Raw genomic sequence first — 25,951 nt, 5'->3', positions numbered from 1 at the left:
AGTTACCACTAGGTTACCAATAAGGTTACCAATGAGGTTACCACTAGGTTACCAATGAGGTTACCATTGAGGTTACCACTAGGTTACCACTGAGGTTACCATTGAGGTTACCACTAGGTTACCACTGAGGTTACCATTGAGGTTACCACTAGGTTACCAATGAGATAACCTCTGATGTTACCAATGAGTTTAAACAATGAGGTTACCACTAGGTTAATCAATGAGGTTACCACTAAGGATACCCCTAGGTTAATCAATGAGGTTACCACTAGGTTACTACTGAGGTTACTACTTGGTTACCAATGAGGTTACCGTTGAGGTTACCACTAGGTTACTACTGAGGTTACTACTGAGGTTACTACTAGGTTACCAATGAGGTTACCATTGAGGTTACCACTGGGTTACCACTAGGTTACTACTAGGTTACCATTGAGGTTACCACTAGGTTACTACTAGGTTACCATTGAGGTTACCACTATGTTACCACTAGGTTACCATTGAGGTTACCACTATGTTACCACTAGGTTACTACTAGGTTACCAATGAGGTTACCACTGAGGTTACTACTAGGTTACCAATGAGGTTACCACTGAGGTTACTACTAGGTTACCATTGAGATTACCACTAGGTTACCACTAGGTTACCATTGAGGTTACCACTATGTTACCACTAGGTCACCACTGAGGTTACCAATGAGGTTACCACTAGGTTACCAATGAGGTTACCACTAGGTTACCACTAGGTTACCACTGAGGTTACCATTGAGGTTACCACTGAGGTTACCACTGAGGTTACCACTGAGGTTACCACTATGTTACCACTGAGGTTACCATTGAGGTTACCACTAGGTTACCACTGAGGTTACCATTGAGGTTACCATTGAGGTTACCACTGAGGTTACCAATGAGGTTACCACTGAGTTTACCACTAAGTTACCACTAGGTTACCATTGAGGTTACCACTAGGTTACCACTAGGTTACCATTGAGGTTACCACTAGGTTACCATTGAGGTTACCACTGAGGTTAGTACTGAGATTACTACTGAGGGGATGGATGGATCAGATATACACTAGGTTTCCACTGAGATCAGATTTGGGCTGCCTGTGTAAACTCAGCCACTGTGCCATACAAAATGTTGCCCAGGTCTCAGAGAGACAAAGTCATCATTCCAGACTGATATGGGGAAATGAGGTTTGTAGTTGGTGTGGACAGTAACACTGATTAGTGTATGATGAAACCATACACATTTCTCACCCATACATGGTCCCGTGTAGCTCAGTTGGTAGAGCATGGCATTTGCAACGTCAGGGTCAGAGTTGTGCGTTCGATTCCCATGGGGAACCAGTATGAACGGGGAACATGGGGAACCAGTATGAACGGGGAACATGGGGAACCAGTATGAACGGGGAACATGGGGAACCAGTATGAACGGGGAACATGGGGAACCAGTATGAACGGGGAACATGGGGAACCAGTATGAACGGGGAACATGGGGAACCAGTATGAACGGGGAACATGGGGAACCAGTATGAACGGGGAACATGGGGAACCAGTATGAACAAGGAACATGGGGAACCAGTATGAACGGGGAACATGGGGAACCAGTATGAACAAGGAACATGGGGAACCAGTATGAACAACAATGTATGCACTCACTAGATGAATCCATACACATTCCCCCCATACAAACAGACTTAAAGGTATTCTTCAACATCCAGTTCTGCTGTATGAACATTCTCACAAAGCACATCATATGGCTTACTGTTCCTATGTGCTATGTCAAGAGTAACCCCATGTAATTAGAATATTTAATAGGATCTCTATGGTAACCCCCATGTAATTAGAATATGTCATAGGATCTCTATGGTAACCCCCTTCACAGCTTCATCAAAGCAGTGCTTTCAGACCAGAATGTACATCTTGATCTCTCCTGTCTGAGGAACCGGGTGGTAGGGTTGGCTTCCCTAAGATGCTAAGTGGACTTGTACGTGTCAGTGAAAGATGAATCATCAAATATCCAATATGCTGTTATACACATATCTTTGATGCCATCCATCCTTTAACTGGCAGGGAAGGACTCAGCATGTCAGGGTTGTACATCATGTTAATAACTATGTCTTGTTGTGCTCACTGTATACTAGGCTTGTGCATAGAATTTAAGAATTCATTAGGACCTACTCTTGACGTACACTGTGGGCCTTTAAAGCCCTGAGAATCACAATTTTGTCGTGAGTTTGTGAGTCTACAGTACTGCCAGCCTCCCTCGGTTCATCCCTCCAGCCTCTGCTCATCCCTCCAGCCTCTCTCTGTTCATCCCTCCAGCCTCTCTCTCTTCATCCCTCCAGTCTCTCTCTGTTCATCCCTCCAGTCTCTCTCTGTTCATCCCTCCAGTCTCTCTCTGTTCATCCCTCCTCTCTCTCTGTTCATCCCTCCAATCTCTCTCTGTTCATCCCTCCAATCTCTCTCTGTTCATCCCTCCAGTCTCTCTCTGTTCATCCCTCTAGTCTCTCTCTGTTCATCCCTCCTCTCTCTCTTAATCCCTCCAGTCTCTCTCTGTTCATCCCTCCATCCTCTCTCTGTTCATCCCTCCAGTCTCTCTCTGCTCATCCCTCCAATCTCTCTCTGTTCATCCCTCCAATCTCTCTCTGTTCATCCCTCCAGCCTCTCTCTGTTCATCCCTCCAGCCTCTCTCTCTTCATCCCTCCAGTCTCTCTCTGTTCATCCCTCTAGTCTCTCTCTGTTCATCCCTCCTCTCTCTCTTCATCCCTCCAGTCTCTCTCTGTTCATCCCTCCATCCTCTCTCTGTTCATCCCTCCAGTCTCTCTCTGCTCATCCCTCCAATCTCTCTCTGTTCATCCCTCCAATCTCTCTCTGTTCATCCCTCCAGCCTCTCTCTGTTCATCCCTCCAGCCTCTCTCTCTTCATCCCTCCAGTCTCTCTGTTCATCCCTCCAGTCTCTCTCTGTTCATCCCTCCAGCCTCTCTCTGTTCATCCCTCCAGCCTCTCTCTCTGTTCATCCCTCCAGTCTCTCTCTGTTCATCCCTCTAGTCTCTCTCTGTTCATCCCTCCAGTCTCTCTCTGTTCAGCCCTCCAGTCTCTCTCTGCTCATCCCTCCAGTCTCTCTCTGTTCATCCCTCCAGCCTCTCTCTGTTCATCCCTCCAGTCTCTCTCTGTTCATCCCTCCAGTCTCTCTCTGTTCATCCCTCCAGTCTCTCTGTTCATCCCTCCAGCCTCTCTCTGTTCATCCCTCCAGTCTCTCTCTGTTCATCCCTCCAGCCTCTCTCTGTTCATCCCTACAGTCTCTCTCTGTTCATCCCTCCAGCCTCTCTCTGTTCATCCCTCTAGTCTCTCTCTGTTCATCCCTCTAGTCTCTCTCTGTTCATCCCTCCAGTCTCTCTCTGTTCATCCCTCCACTCTCTGTTCATCCCTCCAGTCTCTCTCTGTTCATCCCTCTAGCCTTTCTCTGTTCATCCCTCCAGCCTCTCTCTGCTCATCCCTCCACTCTCTGTTCATCCCTCCAGCCTCTGTTCATCCCTCCACTCTCTGCTCATCCCTCCAGCCTCTGTTCATCCCTCCACTCTCTGCTCATCCCTCCAGCCTCTGTTCATCCTTCCAGTCTCTCTCTGTTCATCCCTCCAGTCTCTCTCTGTTCATCCCTCCAGTCTCTCTGTTCATCCCTCCAGCATCTCTCTGCTCATCCCTCCAGCCTCTCTCTGCTCATCCTTCCATTCTCTGCTCATACCTCCAGCCTCTCTCTGCTCATCCCTCCAGTCTCTCTGTTTATCCCTCCAGCCTCTCTCTGCTCATCCCTCCAGTCTCTCTGCTCATACCTCCAGCCTCTCTCTGCTCATCCCTCCAGTCTCTCTGTTTATCCCTCCAGCCTCTCTCTGCTCATCCCTCCAGTCTCTCTGTTTATCCCTCCAGCCTCTCTCTGTTCATCCCTCCAGATGTCCTTGTTCACCACAGGCAGATCAGACACCTGTCACTATTTTGTCACCTCCTAGTCACAAGGATGTCTGACACATCTCTTCTTCCAGCTGTCTGCCATCTTCTCCTCTCTCGGGTCCTTGACAACTGAGCTGCGATGTCATACTTACTGCTCCACCACTTGTTCCCAGTGATCGGTTTTACTAGAATATCCAAGAAACAGTAGTTCTACCATTTCATGACAATAACAGAACAGAGGATGTGTGTCATGGTAACGTGTGCATTGAGGAAACCAACCATGGTAGTTTTTATTTATTTCAGATGCAGTAGTCATACCAATGCATAATGTAAAAGAACAGAAAAAAACATTGCAACTGAAATGCATGTATTGAGTTAAAAGAAACTAAATGTTGTTTGACATTGTTATGGTAATTGGCCTTGGGATCTAAGGCATCTGTCACTTTGAAACTACAGTGCCTACGTCATTTCCACATTATTATGTTGTTTTGATGTTTTGTTTTATCCCGGCTTACATGGGCCTATGTGCCAATTAGTAATAACAGTGGCTGGATTACCACCCTGCAGCATCACTGCTTTCAACGCCCACCATATTCAACTGGAAATAGGCTTATATGCAGACCAAACCTTTGAAAAGAGAATATGCATATTTACATGTTAGAGCTGAGCTGTAAGGCTTCTTAATATTGAGTCCCAAATGGCACCCTATTCCCTACATAGTGCTCTACTTTACCTATGGGCTCTGGTCAAAGGTAGTGCACTATGTAGGGAATAGGGTGCCATTTGGGAGTTCATCAATGTGAAGGAGCCATACAGCTCAGCTCTAACATGTAAATATGCATGTGTAATTTTAAAACGCTTTCGTCTGCGTTTAAGACTATTTCCAATATCAATAAGGTGGGCGTTCAAAGCTTTGATATTGTATGTTTCACCATGCGTGTGATGTAGACAGAACAACAACAGCTGTGTGAATGGCGTGTGATGCAGCCAGAACAACAACAGCTGTGTGAATGGGGTGTGATGCAGACAGAACAACAACAGCTGTGTGAATGGGGTGTGATGCAGACAGAACAACAACAGCTGTGTGAATGGGGTGTGATGCAGACAGAACAACAACAGCTGTGTGAATGGGGTGTGATGCAGACAGAACAACAACAGCTGTGTGAATGGGGTGTGATGCAGACAGAACAACAACAGCTGTGTGAATGGGGTGTGATGCAGCCAGAACAACAACAGCTGTGTGAATGGGGTGTGATGCAGACAGAACAACAGCTGTGTGAATGGGGTGTGATGCAGACTTTCCACACACACACACACACACACACACACACACACACACACACACAGAACAACTGTGTGAATGGGGTGTGACACACACACACACACACACACACACACACACACACACACACACACACACACACACACACACACACACACACACACACACACACACACACACACACACACACACACAACACACACGCATATGCACACACACATGCACACACACACACACACACACAACACACACACACACAAAAAACAAACACACACACACCCACACAGGCGTGCACATACACATACATGCACACACACACATTGACACGCACCCGCGAGCGCGTGCACACACACACACAGTCACACACACACAAACAGACACTCGCGCACACACACGGTAGCATTAGCATGTCAATAAGAAACACAGCCTCGTCCAGGTAATGTTGGATAAGAAGAAAACATAATTATATCAACCATATTTGAAATGGAGATTGGTGTTCTGGCATCATCTCTGGAGGTGGCTGTCTCAGCTGTGAAATACAGGTCCCGTCCAAAATGGCCCCCAAAGGGCACATAGGGTTCTGGGCAAAAGGAGTGCACTATAAAGTGTGCGATCTGGGATGCAGCGTTAGACTAACAAAGAGGTTCATTATCATGTTTCCTTAACAAAAATATATTTCAACTGTATCTCTGTGGATGGTACACTGGTTTGCTGCTGTGTGGAGAGAGAATGTGTCATAGTTCTCCTTCAACACCTGTCTCTAGACCTACTGTCTGCCGTGTGGAGAGAGAATGTGTTATAGTCTCCTTCAACACCTGTCTCTAAACCTACTGTCTGCTGTGTGGAGAGAGAATGTGTTATAGTTCTCCTTCAACACCTGTCTCTAAACCTACTGTCTGCTGTGTGCAGAGAGAATGTGTTATAGTCTCCTTCAACACCTGTCTCTAGACCTACTGTCTGCTGTGTGGAGAGAGAATGTGTTATAGTCTCCTTCAACACCTGTCTCTAGACCTACTGTCTGCTGTGTGGAGAGAGAATGTGTTATAGTTCTCCTTCAACACCTGTCTCTAGATCTACTGTCTGCTGTGTGGAGAGAGAATGTGTTATAGTTCTCCTTCAACACCTGTCTCTAGATCTACTGTCTGCTGTGTGGAGAGAGAATGTGTTATAGTCTCCTTCAACACCTGTCTCTAGATCTACTGTCTGCCGTGTGGAGAGAGAATGTGTTATAGTTCTCCTTCAACACCTGTCTCTAGATCTACTGTCTGCCGTGTGGAGAGAGAATGTGTTATAGTCTCCTTCAACACCTGTCTCTAGACCTACTGTCTGCTGTGTGGAGAGAGAATGTGTCATAGTTCTCCTTCAACACCTGTCTCTAGACCTACTGTCTGCTGTGTGGAGAGAGAATGTGTTATAGTTCTCCTTCAACACCTGTCTCTAGACCTACTGTCTGCTGTGTGGAGAGAGAATGTGTTATAGTTCTCCTTCAACACCTGTCTCTAGATCTACTGTCTGCTGTGTGGAGAGAGAATGTGTTATAGTTCTCCTTCAACACCTGTCTCTAGATCTACTGTCTGCTGTGTGGAGAGAGAATGTGTTATAGGTCTCCTTCAACACCTGTCTCTAGATCTACTGTCTGCCGTGTGGAGAGAGAATGTGTTATAGTCTCCTTCAACACCTGTCTCTAGACCTACTGTCTGCTGTGTGGAGAGAGAATGTGTTATAGTTCTCCTTCAACACCTGTCTCTAGACCTACTGTCTGCTGTGTGCAGAGAGAATGTGTTATAGTTCTCCTTCAACACCTGTCTCTAGACCTACTGTCTGCTGTGTGCAGAGAGAATGTGTTATAGTTCTCCTTCAACACCTGTCTCTAGATCTACTGTCTGCTGTGTGGAGAGAGAATGTACTATAGTTCTCCTTCAACACCTGTCTCTAGATCTACTGTCTGCTGTGTGGAGAGAGAGTGGTCCTTCTGTAGCTCAGTTGGTAGAGCATGGCGCTTGTAACGCCAGGGTAGTGGGTTCGATCCCCGGGACCACCCATACGTAGAATGTATGCACACATGACTGTAAGTCGCTTTGGATAAAAGCGTCTGCTAAATGGCATATATTATTATTATTATTATTATTATTATTAGAATGTGTTATAGTTCTCCTTCAACACCTGTCTCTAGATCTACTGTCTGCTGTGTGGAGAGAGAATGTGTTATAGTTCTCCTTCAACACCTGTCTCTAGATCTACTGTCTGCTGTGTGGAGAGAGAATGTGTTATAGTTCTCCTTCAACACCTGTCTCTAGATCTACTGTCTGCTGTGTGGAGAGAGAATGTGTTATAGTTCTCCTTCAACACCTGTCTCTAGATCTACTGTCTGCTGTGTGGAGAGAGAATGTGTTATAGTTCTCCTTCAACACCTGTCTCTAGACCTACTGTCTGCTGTGTGGAGAGAGAATGTGTCATAGTTCTCCTTCAACACCTGTCTCTAGATCTACTGTCTGCTGTGTGGAGTGAAAATGTGTTATAGGTCTCCTTCAACACCTGTCTCTAGACCTACTGTCTGCCAGGCTGTCTGGTTCATATATACTGTCACTGAAACCACAAGAAGAAAGATCGAGAAAAGGAGGAGGAGGAGGAGGAGGAGGAGGAAGAGACTTTATGTAATGTAGCATTATGCAACACACACACACACACACACACACACACACACACACACACACACACACACACACACACACACACACACACACACACACACACACACACACACACACACACACACACACACACACACACACACACACACACACACACACACACACACACACACACACACACACACACACAAAACTACATACACACACACAACTACACACACATACACACACACCTGGGGGGAAATCAGAAAAAAATCAGCAATCTCTTTTTAATTACTTTGAATAAGGTAATGTCTTTCTGTTTAGATCTGTTTTCTAAATACATCTGACATGACTCACACCAAACAAATGTGGTTATTCGTTTATTTTAACCTTATTTTAACCTTTAACCTTTTAACCTTTATTTAGGCAGGGGGAGCCCCATTGAGACCAAGGTCTATGTTTTGAGTGAGCCCTTCATATAGTCCAATAAATGACCTAAAATGACAGGGAGCATCGGAAAGACACACAGATGAATAAAAATATGAATGGGTTCCATACCCTCATTCCAAAAACTACCTTGCATGTCTTCGTGCTCATCTCCTGGAACTGAGAAAACATGACTCTATTTTAAATGATAGTGATGCAAACTGAGAGGTATAGGGAGATCATGTGGCATAATATTGGTGTGCTATCTCGTTCTAAAGCAGGCAGTTGTATAAGAGTTGAAAAGAGGACTATGTGTGTGCATGAATTCAGGGAAAACATTTGCCAGCCGCGTCCACAAAGGCATGATTAAAATCCCTCCTGGCCATGGGTAAACATCACTTCATTTTCTCACATGGTCTGAACATGGTTTAGTCAGTATCTCCAGTGATTAAAATCCCTCCTGGCCATGGGTAAACATCACTTCATTTTCTCACATGGTCTGAACATGGTTTAGTCAGTATCTCCAGTGATTAAAACATCACTTCATTTTCTCACATGGTCTGAACATGGTTTAGTCAGTATCTCCAGTGATTAAAATCCCTCCTGGCCATGGGGAAACATCACTTCATTTTCTCACATGGCCTGAACATGGTTTAGTCAGTATCTCCAGTGATTAAAATCCCTCCTGGCCATGGGTAAACATCACTTCATTTACTCACATGGTCTGAACATGGTTTAGTCAGTATCTCCAGTGGCTTCCATCAACATGGGTTAGTCAGTATCTCCAGTGGCTTCCATCAACATGGGTTAGTCAGTATCTCCAGTGGCTTCCATCAACATGGGTTAGTCAGTATCTCCAGTGGCTTCCATCAACATTAAAGGTGCAATCTGCAATATATACTGCTGTTCATTGGTCATTTCAATGAAAGCATCTCCAGCTCCACATCCCTCAGCTTAATAACTACGTGACGGGCTGCACTTTTCTTTAGTTTTTTTGAATGAAGTATCTTTTCTTATTCCAGAGGATGGATGTGTTGAATGTGAATCTAATCACTATACAGTACAGTACAGTACAGTACAGTACAGTACAGTACAGTACAGTACAGTACAGTACAGTACAGTACAGTACAGTACAGTACAGTACAGTACAGTACAGTGTGGTTGTCTTGGATTTGGAAGGAGTTGACACATGCTCAACTGTTTCTCATTCTTTGTGTAATAACACTCAGATTACCACAGCTCAAAAACAGGAAGTACTGAAACCATAGAGTGTCTGAACTGACATCAGTTTAATCCTCTCACTACCCACTGTACATGTCACTTCCCTTTCACCAAGCTTATTAAGGCTGCTTCTTAATTCACTAATCCGCTTTTTCATGGATTCACGCCCAAATTCAGGCTGTTGCTTTATCTGCTTAGAGGAGGAATAGTGATGGACAAGCGTATGCACGCACGCACGCACGCACACACACACACACACACACACACACACACACACACACACACACACACACACACACACACACACACACACACACACACACACACACACACACACACACACACACACACACACACACACACACACACACACAGATAGTTTTGTATTGCTATCCTTGTGGGGACCAAATAATTGATTTCCTGTCACGCCCTGACCTTAGAGAGCCATTTTATTTCTCTATTTGGTTAGGTCATGGTGTGATGTGGGGTGGGCATTCTATGTTTTGTTTTCTATGTTTCATTATTTCTATGTTTTGGCCGGGTATGGTTCTCAATCAGGGACAGCTGTCCATCTTTGTCTCTGATTGGGAATCATACTTAATCATACTTAAGCTTCACGGTACCCTGTCCTGAACAGTAATGGTACCCTGTCCTGAACAGTAATGGTACGCTGCCCTGATCCGTAATAGTATCCTGTCTCTAACAGTAATGGTACCCTGTCCTGAACAGTAATGGTACCCTGTCTCTAACAGTAATGGTACCCTGTCTCTAACAGTAATGGTACATGGGTACAGGGTACCATTACTGTTCAGGACAGGGTACCATTACTGTTCAGGACAGGGTACCATTACTGTTAGAGACAGGGTACCATTACTGTTCAGGACAGGGTACCATTACTGTTCAGGACAGGGTACCATTACTGTTAGAGACAGGGTACCATTACTGTTAGAGACAGGGTACCATTACTGTTCAGGACAGGGTACCATTACTGTTAGAGACAGGGTACCATTACTGTTAGAGACAGGATACCATTACTGTTAGAGACAGGATACCATTACTGTTAGAGACAGGGTACCATTACTGTTATAGACAGGGTACCATTACTGTTAGAGACAGGGTACTATTACTGTTAGAGACAGGGTACCATTACTGTTAGAGACAAGGTACCATTACTGTTAGAGACAGGGTACCATTACTGTTAGAGACAGGGTACCATTACTGTTAGAGACAGGGTACCATTACTGTTAGAGACAGGGTACCATTACTGTTAGAGACAGGGTACCATTACTGTTAGAGACAGGGTACCATTACTGTTAGAGACAGGGTACCATTACTGTTAGAGACAGGGTACCATTACTGTTATAGACAGGGTACCATTACTGTTAGAGACAGGGTACCATTACTGTTAGAGACAGGGTACCATTACTGTTATAGACAGGGTACCATTACTGTTAGAGACAGGGTACCATTACTGTTAGAGACAGGGTACCATTACTGTTAGAGACAGGGTACCATTACTGTTAGAGACAGGGTACCATTACTGTTAGAGACAGGGTACCATTACTGTTCAGGACAGGGTACCATTACTGTTCAGGACAGGGTACCATTACTGTTAGAGACAGGGTACCATTACTGTTAGAGACAGGGTACCATTACTGTTCAGGACAGGGTACCATTACTGTTAGAGACAGGGTACCATTACTGTTAGAGACAGGATACCATTACTGTTAGAGACAGGATACCATTACTGTTAGAGACAGGATACCATTACTGTTAGAGACAGGGTACCATTACTGTTCAGGACAGGGTACCATTACTGTTAGAGACAGGGTACCATTACTGTTAGAGACAGGGTACCATTACTGTTAGAGACAGGGTACCATTACTGTTAGAGACAGGGTACCATTACTGTTAGAGACAGGGTACCATTACTGTTAGAGACAGGGTACCATTACTGTTAGAGACAGGGTACCATTACTGTTAGAGACAGGGTACCATTACTGTTAGAGACAGGGTACCATTACTGTTAGAGACAGGGTACCATTACTGTTAGAGACAGGGTACCATTACTGTTAGAGACAGGGTACCATTACTGTTAGAGACAGGGTACCATTACTGTTAGAGACAGGATACCATTACTGTTAGAGACAGGGTACCATTACTGTTCAGGACAGGGTACCATTACTGTTAGAGACAGGGTACCATTACTGTTCAGGACAGGGTACCATTACTGTTCAGTACAGGGTACCATTACTGTTAGAGACAGGGTACCATTACTGTTAGAGACAGGGTACCATTACTGTTCAGGACAGGGTACCATTACTGTTAGAGACAGGGTACCATTACTGTTCAGGACAGGGTACCATTACTGTTAGAGACAGGGTACCATTACTGTTAGAGACAGGGTACCATTACTGTTCAGGACAGGGTACCATTACTGTTAGAGACAGGGTACCATTACTGTTAGAGACAGGATACCATTACTGTTCAGGACAGGGTACCATTACTGTTCAGGACAGGGTACCATTACTGTTAGAGACAGGGTACCATTACTGTTAGAGACAGGGTACCATTACTGTTATAGACAGGGTACCATTACTGTTCAGGACAGGGTACCATTACTGTTAGAGACAGGGTACCATTACAAAATGTATTTGTCTAACTAACCAATATACCATTTAGCAGAAGCGTTATATTTGCAGTTCAGACCGTGTTTTATACCTGAGTAGAATAGTTATACGACACTTCGATGTTTTTGTGACTGCTTTTATTTGATCAAACTGTGGTGCATTATGGGAATCACAGAATTGACACAGTCAATTCTTGTAATAATCTTAGGCTCGTATGTGCTGATCTAGAATCAGGTCCTCCTTGCCCATATAACGTCATTCATTATTATGTAAAAGATCAAACGGATCCTATATCAGTTTATCTCACTCTGAGACGCTTTGTGAATACTGGTCTATGAAGTTGATGTTGTTGATGTTGTTGGCCATTGCTGTCCCACTCACTCATGTTCTTCACAAGGTTTTACCATCCAGAACCTCATTGTCCCTTTTCTTGGTCATGAACAGGGTGTCTGTACCATGACAACAGCCTTCCTTCACTTCTTCTTCTTGGCGTCGTTCTGCTGGGTCCTGACGGAGGCTTGGCAGTCCTACATGGCCGTTACTGGGAAGGTCCGCACCAGGCTCATCAGGAAGAGGTTCCTCTGTCTGGGATGGGGTGAGTGTCTCTGTCTGGGATGGGAAGAGTGTCTCTGTCTGGGATGGGGTGAGTGTCTCTGTCTGGGAAGGTCCGCACCAGGCTCATCAGGAAGAGGTTCCTCTGTCTGGGATGGGGTGAGTGTCTCTGTCTGGGATGGGAAGAGTGTCTCTGTCTGGGATGGGGTGAGTGTCTCTGTCTGGGATGGGAAGAGTGTCTCTGTCTGGGATGGGGTGAGTGTCTCTGTCGGGGATGGGGTGAGTGTCTCTGTCTGGGATGGGGTGAGTGTCTGTCTGGGATGGGAAGAGTGTCTCTGTCTGGGATGGGGAGAGTGTCTCTGTCTGGGATGGGAAGAGTGTCTCTGTCTGGAATGGGGTGAGTGTCTCTGTCTGGGATGGGGTGAGTGTCTCTGTCTGGGATGGGAAGAGTGTCTCTGTCTGGGATGGGGAGAGTGTCTCTGTCTGGAATGGGGAGAGTGTCTCTGTCTGGAATGGGGAGAGTGTCTCTGTCTGGGATGGGGAGAGTGTCTCTGTCTGGAATGGGGAGAGTGTCTCTGTCTGGGATGGGGAGATTGTCTCTGTCTGGAATGGGGAGAGTGTCTCTGTCTGGGATGGGGTGAGTGTCTCTGTCTCATGGGTCATGACTCTGAAATGTCTTGGTCTCTCTCTATTGGTTCGTAGCTCTGTTCTTTAATGTGTCTATTTATCTCTCTGCCCCTCCCTTTTCTCTCTCTCTCTCTCTTCTCTCTCTCTCTCTCTCTCTCTCTCTCTCTCTCTTCATCTGGGATGTTGTTGTCTCTGTCATCCTCCTGTCAGCTAGGTTCTGTGTTGCAGTGCTGATGTGCTCCCTCCATTCCAACTCTCCTAGGGATCTGTAAATGGACTTATAATATATAATAATAATATATGCCATTTAGCAGACGCTTTTATCCTAAGCGACTTACAGTCATGTGTGCATACATTCTACGTATGGGTGGTCCCGGGGATCGAACCCACTACCCTGGCGTTACAAGCGCCATGCTCTACCAACTGAGCTACAGGACCACGACTTCCCTTGGGCTGCAGGGAGATTGACTAGCTGGCCTGGTGGTGGTTTCCTCATAGGAGTTAGCTGATAGCTAGGATTTAACCAAGGCCTCTGCAGTGTTTTAGCACAGCGAGGCTTGTCTTGTTGTTGTTGTTTTTCAGGGTACAGCTAGCTGAACGAGAACACTAAGTCATAAAGGAAAGTAGTGTATGTATGATTATTATTAAGTATGTCTATATAGATATACATCAGGCCACAGAGAAAGAGAGAGAGAGAGAGAGAGAGAGAGAGAGAGAGAGAGAGAGAGAGAGAGAGAGAGAGAGAGAGAGAGAGAGAGAGAGAGAGAGAGAGAGAGAGAGAGAGAGAATGGACTACAACATACAGTGATGCTCTAGCAGGGGCCGGGCTGTGTGTGTAGACTACTGTGAGTGGAGGGAGAGAGAGAGATGACTCTGTAGCAGGGGCCGGGCTGTGTGTGTAGACTACTGTGAGAGGAGGGAGAGAGAGAGATGACTCTGTAGCAGGGGACGTGCTGTGTGTAGGCTACTGTGAGAGGAGGGAGAGAGAGGTGATGCTCTAGCAGGGGCCGGGCTGTGTGTATAGGCTACTGTGAGTGGAGGGAGAGAGAGGTGATGCTGTAGCAGGGGCCGGGGCCGGGCTGTATGTGTAGGCTACTGTGAGAGGAGGGAGAGAGAGGTGATGCTGTAGTAGGGGCCGGGCTGTTTGTGTAGGCTACTGTGAGTGTGAGCAAGTGACACAGGAACAGGGAGGAGGGAGGGAGAGACGAGATATCTCAACCAACCAAGCCAACTCTCGCTGTAGTAGACTAATAGCTAGCTAGCTAGGCTAATTATCATCCAATATGATGATGTAGTACATGTCTTGGCTACATCAAACAGGGAGAAGCTAGTTAAGCTAGCTAGCTAGGCTAATTATCATCCAATATGATGACGTAGTATATGTCTTGGCTGCATCAAACAGGGAGAAGCTAGTTTAGCTAGCTAGCTAGGCTAATTATCATCCAATATGATGACGTAGTACATGTGTTGGCTGCATCAAACAGGGAGAAGCTAGTTAAGCTAGCTAGCTAGGCTAATTATCATCCAATATGATGACGTAGTATATGTCTTGGCTGCATCAAACAGGGAGAAGCTAGTTAAGCTAGCTAGCTAGGCTAATTATCATCCAATATGATGACGTAGTATATGTCTTGGCTGCATCAAACAGGGAGAAGCTAGTTAAGCTAGCTAGCTAGGCTAATTATCATCCAATATGATGACGTAGTACCTGTCTGGACTGCATCAAACAGGGATAAGCTAGTTAAGCTAGCTAGCTAGGCTAATTATCATCCAATATGATGATGTAGTTTCTGTCTTGGCTGCATCAAACAGGAAAAAGCTAGTTAAGCTAGCTAGCTAGGCTAACTGAGGCTGCATGCACTTTCTCTTCCTACAAACAACAACTCCATTCAGAATATAATGTAGCAGGTTGCCTGTTGGCTCTGGGTCGTTGAAACCTGTCCTTTTCCATTGAAGGGAAATTAAACAATTTTTACCATTTTTTAAATCTTCATCATGCCAACATCAACATGTGAAAATGGCGCGTTTCTTTATTTTGTAGTAAAAAAAAAGAGGATAGGTGTTTCCAGTGACCAACCAATTAGAAGGTGATGTAAAATGACAAGATGCACACGGATGGTGTCCTTGGAAACACTTATCTTCCTGTATCTTCTTTACTACAAATCACAGAAACACTCAATTTTAACATATGTTGATGTTGAATTAACATGTGTTGATTCCATCATTTTAATTACATCTTCCATTGATTAGATATCTCCTAACTTTTCTCCCACACAGAGGCTCTATGACTGTATGATGACTTCTGATTGGCCAACAACAACAACAACATGCTACATGCGCCCCTCTCGTGAAAAGCAAAGAGCAGCAGCATAAATTATACCATTTCTCTCTGTCTCTACTGCAGCAGTTGTGTTCTGATCTATATGGGTCCTTCTGGACAAATCAGTTAAAATGACACATACCAGAGACCCATGACATTCATATCAGATCCGACAGTGTTTAGAATTCTGGATCCAGACCGGCTCTGGTCCCGGATCAGGTCGCAGGTATTCGGGTACAGGTGGGTCTGTGAAGACCTCTACGGATGTCTCATCCAAGGACCTCTTACTTACAGCAAAGACACTTCCCAAATCTCTATTAAGAATCCTATTGATTACGAAAGAGCCCACACACTCATTCCTCCTGTTACCTAGCAACAAACACGACTCTCTCTCTTCATTCGTCATTGCAGTTCTAGGCCGAACTACAATAGGTACAATGTTACCAATAAAGCAAATTGAAATTGAATAGAGAGAGAGAGAGAGAGAGAGAGAGAGAGAGAGAGAGAGAGAGAGAGAGAGAGAGAGAGAGAGAGAGAGAGAGAGAGAGAGAGAGAGAGAGGTGAATAGGTAAAGGCAGATATATATAGACAGTCTAAATGTAAATGATAAAATCGTGTGGTCTTGGTCGATGTTAGAAGGTTAGATAGATGTATCTGTGTTGTATTTTTGTCCTGCAACTGCACAGAACTTAATATGAGAGGATGTCTCTGAGAACAAATGACAGTAAACTCATCCATTGTAGCATCTCTGTAGACTCATCCATTGTAGCATCTCTGTAGACTCATCCATTGTAGCATCTCTGTAGACTCATCTGTTGTAGCATATCTGTAGACTCATCCATTGTAGCATCTTTGTAGACTCATCCATTGTAGCATCTCTGTAGACTCATCCATTGTAGCATATCTGTAGACTCATCCATTGTAGCATCTCTGTAGACTCATCCATTGTAGCATCTCTGTAGACTCATCCATTGTAACATCTCTGTAGACTCATCCATTGGAGCATCTCTGTAGACTCATCAATTGTAGCATCTCTGTAGACTCATCCATTGTAGCATCTCTGTAGACTCATCCATTGTAGCATCTCTGTAGACTCATCTGTTGTAGCATATCTGTAGACTCATCCATTGTAGCATCTCTGTAGACTCATCCATTGTAGCATCTTTGTAGACTCATCCATTGTAGCATCTCTGTAGACTCATCCATTGTAGCATATCTGTAGACTCATCCATTGTAGCATCTCTGTAGACTCATCCATTGTAGCATCTCTGTAGACTCATCCATTGTAACATCTCTGTAGACTCATCCATTGTAGCATCTCTGTAGACTCATCCATTGTAGCATCTCTGTAGACTCATCCATTGTAACATCTCTGTAGACTCATCCATTGTAACATCTCTGTAGACTCATCCATTGTAGCATCTCTGCAGACTCATCCATTATAGAAGCTCTGTAGACTCATCCATTGTAGTAGCTCTGTAGACTCATCCAGTGTAGCATCTTTGTAAACTCATCCATTGTAGCAGCTCTGTAGACTCATCCATTGTAGCATCTCTGTAGACTCATCCATTGGAGCATCTCTGTAGACTCATCCATTGTAACATCTCTGTAGACTCATCCATTGTAGCATCTCTGTAGACTCATCCATTGTAACATCTCTGTAGACTCATCCATTGTAGCAGCTCTGTGAGGATACGATACTGTCGGAAACATGGGTTTGTTTTCTATGAAACTTATGGGAAGAACCAATACAATCCTCAAGCATCAACATTACATGTTGCTTTTTGTACTGCAGGTGTTCAGTATAATCTAACATTTATGTGGGGTTTATAGTTTAAAGTAGGAATTGATTTTCTCATCTTGTTCAGATTGTAAATATTAGCTTCTTTTTTTACAGTAAATCAAGCAACGTTGGTGTGTGTGCTTAGCGTGTGTTTACATGAACGTGTGTGTAGATCAGAGCTCTGGTGGCTACGTGATTTATGCCATAGCGCCGTACATTAGAGGCCCATTTACCTCTTCAGCACTGGGAGAGTCAAGTGGACGACCACAAGGTCTCCGCCCCCACCTCCAGGAAATGTAACTGCATCAGTAAATCCCTCCCAGGCTGGGTGTGTGTGTGTGTGTGTGTGTCTGTCTGTCCGTCTGTCTGTCCGTCTGTCCGTCTGTCTGTCCGTCCGTCCGTCCGTCCGTCCGTCTGTCCGCCTGTCCGTCTGTCTGTTTGTTTGTTTGTTTGTTCCCGGGCCATGCCGAGAGGGAAGGTGTTTATATTCCAGGATGGACTGCAACAATCCATAACAGAGATCCAGGTGGTGTAGAGGGGGAACAAGCCCCATGTCCTAGAGAGGGAGGCCCACTGTAGTCTGTCATAGGGATTGTTTTCATTGTGTTACTGTGTGTGAAGGTAGCACTGCTCTTAAAGCTAGAATCCCACATTGTAACAATAACTTTTGGAAAAAGAAAGTTGAGTGACGGGCCTGAAGAAATGTAACCACATTCAAATGCATAGATGTATCTCCGGATGTAAGGACTAACATTCCATGACATCAAGTTATGAAATACAGTTTTTGGGGCGACAGGTAGCCTAGTGGTTAGAGCATTGGGCCAGTAACCAGCAGGTAGCCTAGTGGTTAGAGCGTTGGGCCAGTAACCAGCAGGTAGCCTAGTGGTTAGAGCGTTGGGCCAGTAACCAGCAGGTAGCCTAGTGGTTAGAGCGTTGGGCCAGTAACCAGCAGGTAGCCTAGTGGTTAGAGCATTGGGCCAGTAACCAGCAGGTAGCCTAGTGGTTAGAGCATTGTGTCAGTAACCAGCAGGTAGCCTAGTGGTTAGAGCATTGTGTCAGTAACCAGCAGGTAGCCTAGTGGTTAGAGCGTTGTGTCAGTAACCAGCAGGTAGCCTAGTGGTTAGAGCGTTGGGCCAGTAACCAGCAGGTAGCCTAGTGGTTAGAGCATTGTGTCAGTAACCAGCAGGTAGCCTAGTGGTTAGAGCATTGTGTCAGTAACCAGCAGGTAGCCTAGTGGTTAGAGCATTGTGTCAGTAACCAGCAGGTAGCCTAGTGGTTAGAGCGTTGGGCCAGTAACCAGCAGGTAGCCTAGTGGTTAGAGCATTGGGCCAGTAACCAGCAGGTAGCCTAGTGGTTAGAGGGTTGTGTCAGTAACCAGCAGGTAGCCTAGTGGTTAGAGCGTTGGGCCAGTAACCAGCAGGTAGCCTAGTGGTTAGAGCGTTGGGCCAGTAACCAGCAGGTAGCCTAGTGGTTAGAGCATTGGGCCAGTAACCAGCAGGTAGCCTAGTGGTTAGAGCGTTGGGCCAGTAACCAGCAGGTAGCCTAGTGGTTAGAGCGTTGGGCCAGTAACCAGCAGGTAGCCTAGTGGTTAGAGCGTTGTGTCAGTAACCAGCAGGTAGCCTAGTGGTTAGAGCGCTGGGCCAGTAACCAGCAGGTAGCCTAGTGGTTAGAGTGTTGTTTCAGTAACCAGCAGGTAGCCTAGTGGTTAGAGTGTTGTTTCAGTAACCAGCAGGTAGCCTAGTGGTTAGAGCGTTGGGCCAGTAACCAGCAGGTAGCCTAGTGGTTAGAGTGTTGTTTCAGTAACCAGCAGGTAGCCTAGTGGTTAGAGCGCTGGGCCAGTAACCAGCAGGTAGCCTAGTGGTTAGAGTGTTGTTTCAGTAACCAGCAGGTAGCCTAGTGGTTAGAGTGTTGTTTCAGTAACCAGCAGGTAGCCTAGTGGTTAGAGCATTGTGTCAGTAACCAGAAGGTTGCTTGATTGAATCCCTGAGCTGACAAGGTAAAAATCTGCCGTTCAGATCCTGAACAAGGCAGTTAACTCACTGTTCCCCGGTAGGCCATCATTGTAAATATGAATTTGTTCTTAACTGACTTGTCTAGTTGAATAAAAGTCTGTGTTTCACCGGGGACATTTCTGGTGTGGGACGACCATCATATCCACTACACTACAGAAACTGCTGGTAGAAGCAGCTACAAGGAGTTAACTGTATTTTACTGATATTATTTTCATTTAAATTTACTCCCATTTTGAGGCATTCATGAAAAGCAAAGTTATCTGTTACAAATCAGGGACTTCTCACGTGTCAGAGATCTCTTGTGGACCTGGTTTTGAACCACAGACATATCTTGTGTGAGTCAAGCATGAAAAGCACTCGACTCTACTGAAACTGAGAGTTCAAGCATCTACAAGGAGTAATAAGAATTTCACTGATATTCTTTGCATGTATTTGAATTCCCATAATGAGGTATTTATGAAAAGCGGCATTCTCTGTTACAAGTCAGGTGCTTCTCGTATGTATCAGAGAAATGTGTTTTTGCACCGGGGACATTTCTCCTGTGAGGCAAACGTGATAACCACTACACTATGGAAACTGCTGTGTGAATTAGTAAACGGAATCATTTTCTGAGGCTATACAGTGTTTGTTTACATTCCCATTGTGTAGAAACATTGGGGTAAATCATACTTACATTCGTGGTTCTGACGGGGTACGACAGTTGAACTTAGCTCATGAGGCATTTATAAGTTATATTCTTCAAGAGTCAATGGGTATATATCATTAATTTATGAAACAAAAAATGGATCTAGCAACTGAGGATTCTATCTTTAAATACACTAAGCTTCTTATCTTGACTGGAGTTCTATCTGCAGAACACTGCCTCTATGGAGCTAATGATGAAGGAGATAGTTAACCTGCGCATTCTGGACGACATTCTGTATCACATTCTGTATCACATTCTGTATGACATTCTGTATGATGGCCGTATGATATTCTGGATGACATTCTGTATGACGGCTGTATCAAATTCTGTATGACATTCTGGATGATGGCTGTATGACATTCTGTATGACATTCTGGATGACATTCTGTATGACATTCTGTATGACATTCTGGATGACATTCTGTATGACATTCTGTATGACAGCTGTATGACATTCTGTATGACAGCTGTATGACATTCTGTATGACATTCTGTATGACGGCTGTATGACGGCTGTATGACATTCTGTATGACGGCTGTATGACATTCTGTATGACAGCTGTATGACATTCTGTATGACATTCTGTATGACGGCTGTATGACATTCTGGATGACATTCTGTATGACGGCTGTATGACGGCTGTATGACATTCTGTATGACGGCTGTATGACATTCTGTATGACGGCTGTATGACATTCTGTATGACGGCTGTATGACATTCTGTATGACATTCTGTATGACGGCTGTATGACATTCTGGATGACATTCTGTATGACGGCTGTATGACATTCTGTATGACATTCTGTATGACGGCTGTATGACATTCTGTATGACATTCTGGATGACATTCTGGATGACATTCTGGATGACATTCTGGATGACATTCTGGATGACGGCTGTATGACATTCTGGATGACATTCTGGATGACGGCTGTATGACATTCTGGATGACATTCTGTATGACATTCTGGATGACATTCTGGATGACATTCTGGATGACATTCTGTATGACATTCTGGATGACATTCTGGATGACGGCTGTATGACATTCTGGATGACATTCTGGATGACGGCTGTATGACATTCTGGATGACATTCTGTATGACATTCTGTATGACGGCTGTATGACATTCTGGATGACATTCTGTATGACATTCTGTATGACATTCTGTATGACATTCTGTATGACGGCTGTATGACATTCTGGATGACATTCTGGACATTCTGTATGACATTCTGTATGACTGTATGACATTCTGTATGACATTCTGTATGACATTCTGTATGACATTCTGGATGACATTCTGTATGACATTCTGGATGACGGCTGTATGACATTCTGTATGACATTCTGTATGACATTCTGGATGACATTCTGTATGACATTCTGGATGACAGCTGATGACATTCTGGATGACATTCTGTATGACATTCTGGATGACATTCTGGATGACATTCTGGATGACATCTGTATGACATTCTGGATGACATTCTGACATTCTGGATGACATTCTGGATGACATTCTGTATGACGGCTGTATGACATTCTGGATGACATTCTGTATGACGGCTGTATGACATTCTGGATGACATTCTGTATGACATTCTGTATGACATTCTGGATGACATTCTGTATGACATTCTGGATGACATTCTGGATGACATTCTGGATGACGGCTGTATGACATTCTGGATGACATTCTGGGTGATGACATTCTGGATGACATTCTGTATGACATTCTGGATGACATTCTGTATGACATTCTGGATGACATTCTGGATGACATTCTGGACTGTATGACATTCTGGATGACATTCTGTATGACATTCTGTATGACATTCTGGATGACATTCTGTATGACATTCTGGCTGTATGATGGCTGTACGGCTCAATGAAACAAGCATTCAGAACTACCTGTCTTATTGTTCTTGTGTTCATTCTTGTCTTTTTCAGGATTACCTGCCTTGGTGGTTGCCGTGTCAATGGGATTCACCAAAGCAAAAGGCTATGGGACACCCCAATAGTATGTTCTTTTCTCACTTCTTTCTACCTATGTGTCACCTTGGTAGTTCTGATATTTTAGTAAAGATTATAATGTATAGCATGTGACATTTGCTCATGGTTATCACCGTCTATATCCCAAAATGCAATTGTTTTAATCTGTAAAGCCTCATACTAATTGTGTCAATGATAATTTAAATCAGAAGAGTTTCATTTTCAGAAATGTTGGTAAATGAGCTTTTATTGTTTAAAGAACTTATGAAAGAGATGGGTGTGTTTTTTCTCACTATCTAATCATGGAATGGGCTTGTTCAATTACAAAGGAGAGCCTCACACTCTAGGAGTTTAATAACCAATGTTTGACAGACAAGCTGTCTTCATCAGGGTGTAATGACAAACACTGCGGGTCACTACTTTATATACTTAGAAAGGACACACACAGGTGTCTGTAATCAAGGGGTTGTTCAATGACACATTTTTGTTTCAAATGGTTTCATTTCAGAGAGACAAAGAATCATGTTTTTTTTGCTAAACGTTATACATCCGCCTCACTCAGATAAATAAATAGTTCTACTAGGTTTTACACAGTCAACTGTAACACGTTTTTAATAAAGAACTTTACAAATGTTACATTTGTGACATCAGTATTACAAAAATGTAAAATAATAATAATAATATTGCTTCTTTAACGAGGACAACAGTTTTCAGCTGTGCTAAGGGTTTTCTAATGATCAACTAGCCTTTTAAACTGATAAACTTGGATTAGCTAACACAACGTGCCATTGGAACACAGGAGTGATGGTTGCTGATAATGGGCCTCTGTACGCCTATGTAGATATTCCAAACAGCCGTTTCCAGCTACAATAGTAATTTACAACATGAACAATGTCTACACTGTATTTCTGATCAATTTTATGTTTTTTTTAATGGACAATAGCTTTTCTTTCAAAAACAAAGACATTTCTAAGTGACCCCAAACTTTTGAACGTTAGTGTAGATGAAAAACATTTACATTTGACATTTTAGTGATTAAGCAGATGCTGTTATGCAGAGAGACTTACAGGTGGTGCATTCATCCTAAGATAGCTGGGTGGGACAACAACATATCACAGTTAAATATATTTAATTCCATCTAAACAGTGGATATATATAGCGTTTTGCAAAAAAATTTGTTTTATTTCACATCTAAAATCTGTGAATTCAAAAAATCTGAGAGCAATAATATATTAAAAACACATGAATGTACCCACATGCAATGATTTCTGAAGAAAAAACACAAATGTGAAAACTTGGTTAGCTAGGCTAGGGTGAACCCTACAAACCTGACAAACCCCCAAGACAACCACAGTGGGCATTTTAAAAGATTCTGACAAACCCCCATCTCCTCCTGAGTTGTGTCCCAGCTGAATACTAGTACATAAACCATGTTTTAAAACTCTCGTTAGCATTTTATTCCCCAGTAAAACTTCTTGAAGCAGAACCACAGCATATGCCTGTACTCCCTTGACACTGGAGGATAACACAACTGTATGCAGCTGTGCACCATTAAGTTGATGTGATTCTGGGGTTTCATTTCTTTGTGGGAGTTGGTTCGCTAGCTGATGTCTCCTCTTCTCCTCTCCGCTCTTCTCCACTCCACTCCAATCCACTCCTCTTCTCTTCTCCACTCCTCTCCACTCAATTCCTCTCCTCTCCTCTCCTCCTCTCTTCTCCTCTCTGCTCTTCTTCTCTCTGCTCTTCTCCTCTCTTCTCTTCTCTTCTCTTCTCCTCTCCTCTCTCTCTCTCTCTTCTCTTCTCCTCTCTGCTCTTCTTCTCTCTGCTCTTCTCCTCTCTTCTCCTCTCTTCTCCTCTCTGCTCTTCTTCTCTCTGCTCCTCTTCTCTTCTCTTTTCCTCTCCTCTCTTCTTTTCTTCTCCTCTCTTCCCCTCTCCTCTCTTCTCCTCTCTGCTCTTCTCCTCTCTTTTCTTCTCTTCTCTTCTCTTCTCCTCTCTCTCTCTCCTCTCCTCTCTCTCTCTTCTCCTCCTCTCTCTCCTCTCTCTCTTCTCCTCTCTGCTCTTCTCCTCTCTTCTCTTCTCTTCTCCTCTCCTCTCTTTTCTTTTCTTCTCCTCTCTTCCCCTCTCCTCTCTTCTGCTCTCTGCTCTTCTCCTCTCTTTTCTTCTCTTCTCTTCTCTTCTCCTCTCCTCTCTTTTCTTCTCCTCTCTTCCCCTCTCTTCTCTTCTCCTCTCTGCTCTTCTCCTCTCTTCTCTTCTCTTCTCTCTCCTCTCCTCTCTTTTCTTTTCTTCTCCTCTCTTCCCCTCTCCTCTCTTCTGCTCTCTGCTCTTCTCCTCTCTTTTCTTCTCTTCTCTTCTCTTCTCCTCTCCTCTCTTTTCTTCTCTTCTCTTCTCCTTCTCTCTTCTCTCTCTCTCTCTCCTCTCCTCTCCTCTCTTCTCTTCTCTTCTCTTCTCCTCTCCTCTCTTTTCTTTTCTTCTCCTCTCTTCCCCTCTCCTCTCTTCTGCTCTCTGCTCTTCTCCTCTCTTTTCCTCTCCTCCTTTCCTCTCCTCCTCTCTCTACAGTTGTTGGCTATCTCTAGAAGGTGGTCTCCTGTATGCCTTTGTTGGACCGGCAGCAGCAGTGGTTCTGGTATGTATTATAGTACTGCTGTTTAAAGTACATATTATAGTATTATAGTACTCCTGATTAAAGTACATATTATAGTATTATAGTACTGCTGATTAAAATACATATTATATTATTACAGTACTGCTGATTACAGTGTGTTTTATAGTATTACAGTACTGTAGATTAAAGTATGTATTATAGTATTACATTACTGCTCATTAAAGTATGTTTTATAGTATTACAGTACTGTAGATTAAAGTATGTTTTATAGTATTACAGTACTGCTCACTAAATTATGTATTATAGTATTACATTACTGCTCATTAAAGTATGCATTATAGTATTACAGTATTGTAGATTACAGTATGTATTATAGTATTACAGTGCCTAAGGGAGAAGGCTTGCAGTATCATTGTATGTTTAGGTTAAGTACTATTCAAGGTTGAAGGTGTCTTAATTATCCCATACATAATATTGTTTACAGGCAGGATGAGCATACAGTACATACATACAGTACATACAGTACATATAAAACATAGACACGAACATAGGCTACTCATTCGTTGCCTTGTTGGTTATTGTTGTAAATGTACATTTTGTAAAACAGGAAGTGTTTGCTGAAAGAAAGGTCAATTCTTAGTATTTACTACAATTACTGTCTACACTCTTAGAAAAAAGGTGCTATCTAGGCCCTAAAAGGTTTTTGGGGCTGTGCCCATAGGAGAACCCTTTGAAGAACCCTTTTGGATTCCATTGAAAAAACCTTTCTGCAAAAGGTTCTACCTGGAACCAAAAAGGAAAAATGATCCTATGGGACTAGCTTTTTTGCTAAGAGTGTAGCCTCCTTCCAAAATTTTGACATTTTTCATCAAAGCAGTAAGCACTGATTAAATGACATTCAAAATACTTAATTTATCCCACAAGGGGCAATTATTGCAAATCTGGTGTTAGTGTTTGAGTTACTGTTTGTCTAAGGAGGTGCTTTTGCTTTGTAAAATAACAGCAGCTGCTGTCAGACAGACAAAGCCTCCCTGAAGGCTCTGGTGTTGGATTGAGGGGAACATAGAGGTCAGGTCTTGCGAGTTAGTACATGTAATGTCAGTGCCATGAGGAAGTCATACAGCCCTAGATGTCACTTTACAACAGAGGAGAGGAAGAACAGAGGAGAGAGAGATCATAATAGAGGAGGGAGACCATAATATAGAGAGATCATAATAGAGGAGAGAGACCATAAT

General features: G+C 43.8%; 1 protein-coding gene across 6 annotated transcripts in view; it reads left to right on the top strand.

Annotated features, from left to right (window-relative positions):
• The window catches only part of LOC124041093 (adhesion G protein-coupled receptor B3-like), a 113,650-nt gene that overhangs the window by 39,849 nt on the left and 47,850 nt on the right, over positions 1-25,951 (top strand). For 5 of the 6 annotated variants that reach the window (XM_046358255.1, XM_046358252.1, XM_046358254.1 and 2 more), the window contains 3 exons: positions 12,583-12,733; positions 22,073-22,142; positions 24,671-24,737. In XM_046358255.1, coding sequence (XP_046214211.1) covers positions 12,583-12,733; positions 22,073-22,142; positions 24,671-24,737 — 288 coding nt within the window. Of the gene's footprint in view, positions 1-12,582; positions 12,734-12,777; positions 12,850-22,072; positions 22,143-24,670; positions 24,738-25,951 lie in introns of those variants that run through there. The other variant, XM_046358257.1, reaches the window with a different exon arrangement.

Source organism: Oncorhynchus gorbuscha, linkage group LG08 (genome assembly GCF_021184085.1).
Source record: "Oncorhynchus gorbuscha isolate QuinsamMale2020 ecotype Even-year linkage group LG08, OgorEven_v1.0, whole genome shotgun sequence".
Classification (NCBI taxonomy): domain Eukaryota; kingdom Metazoa; phylum Chordata; class Actinopteri; order Salmoniformes; family Salmonidae; genus Oncorhynchus; species Oncorhynchus gorbuscha.
This window is presented reverse-complemented; position numbering and strand designations above follow the sequence as displayed.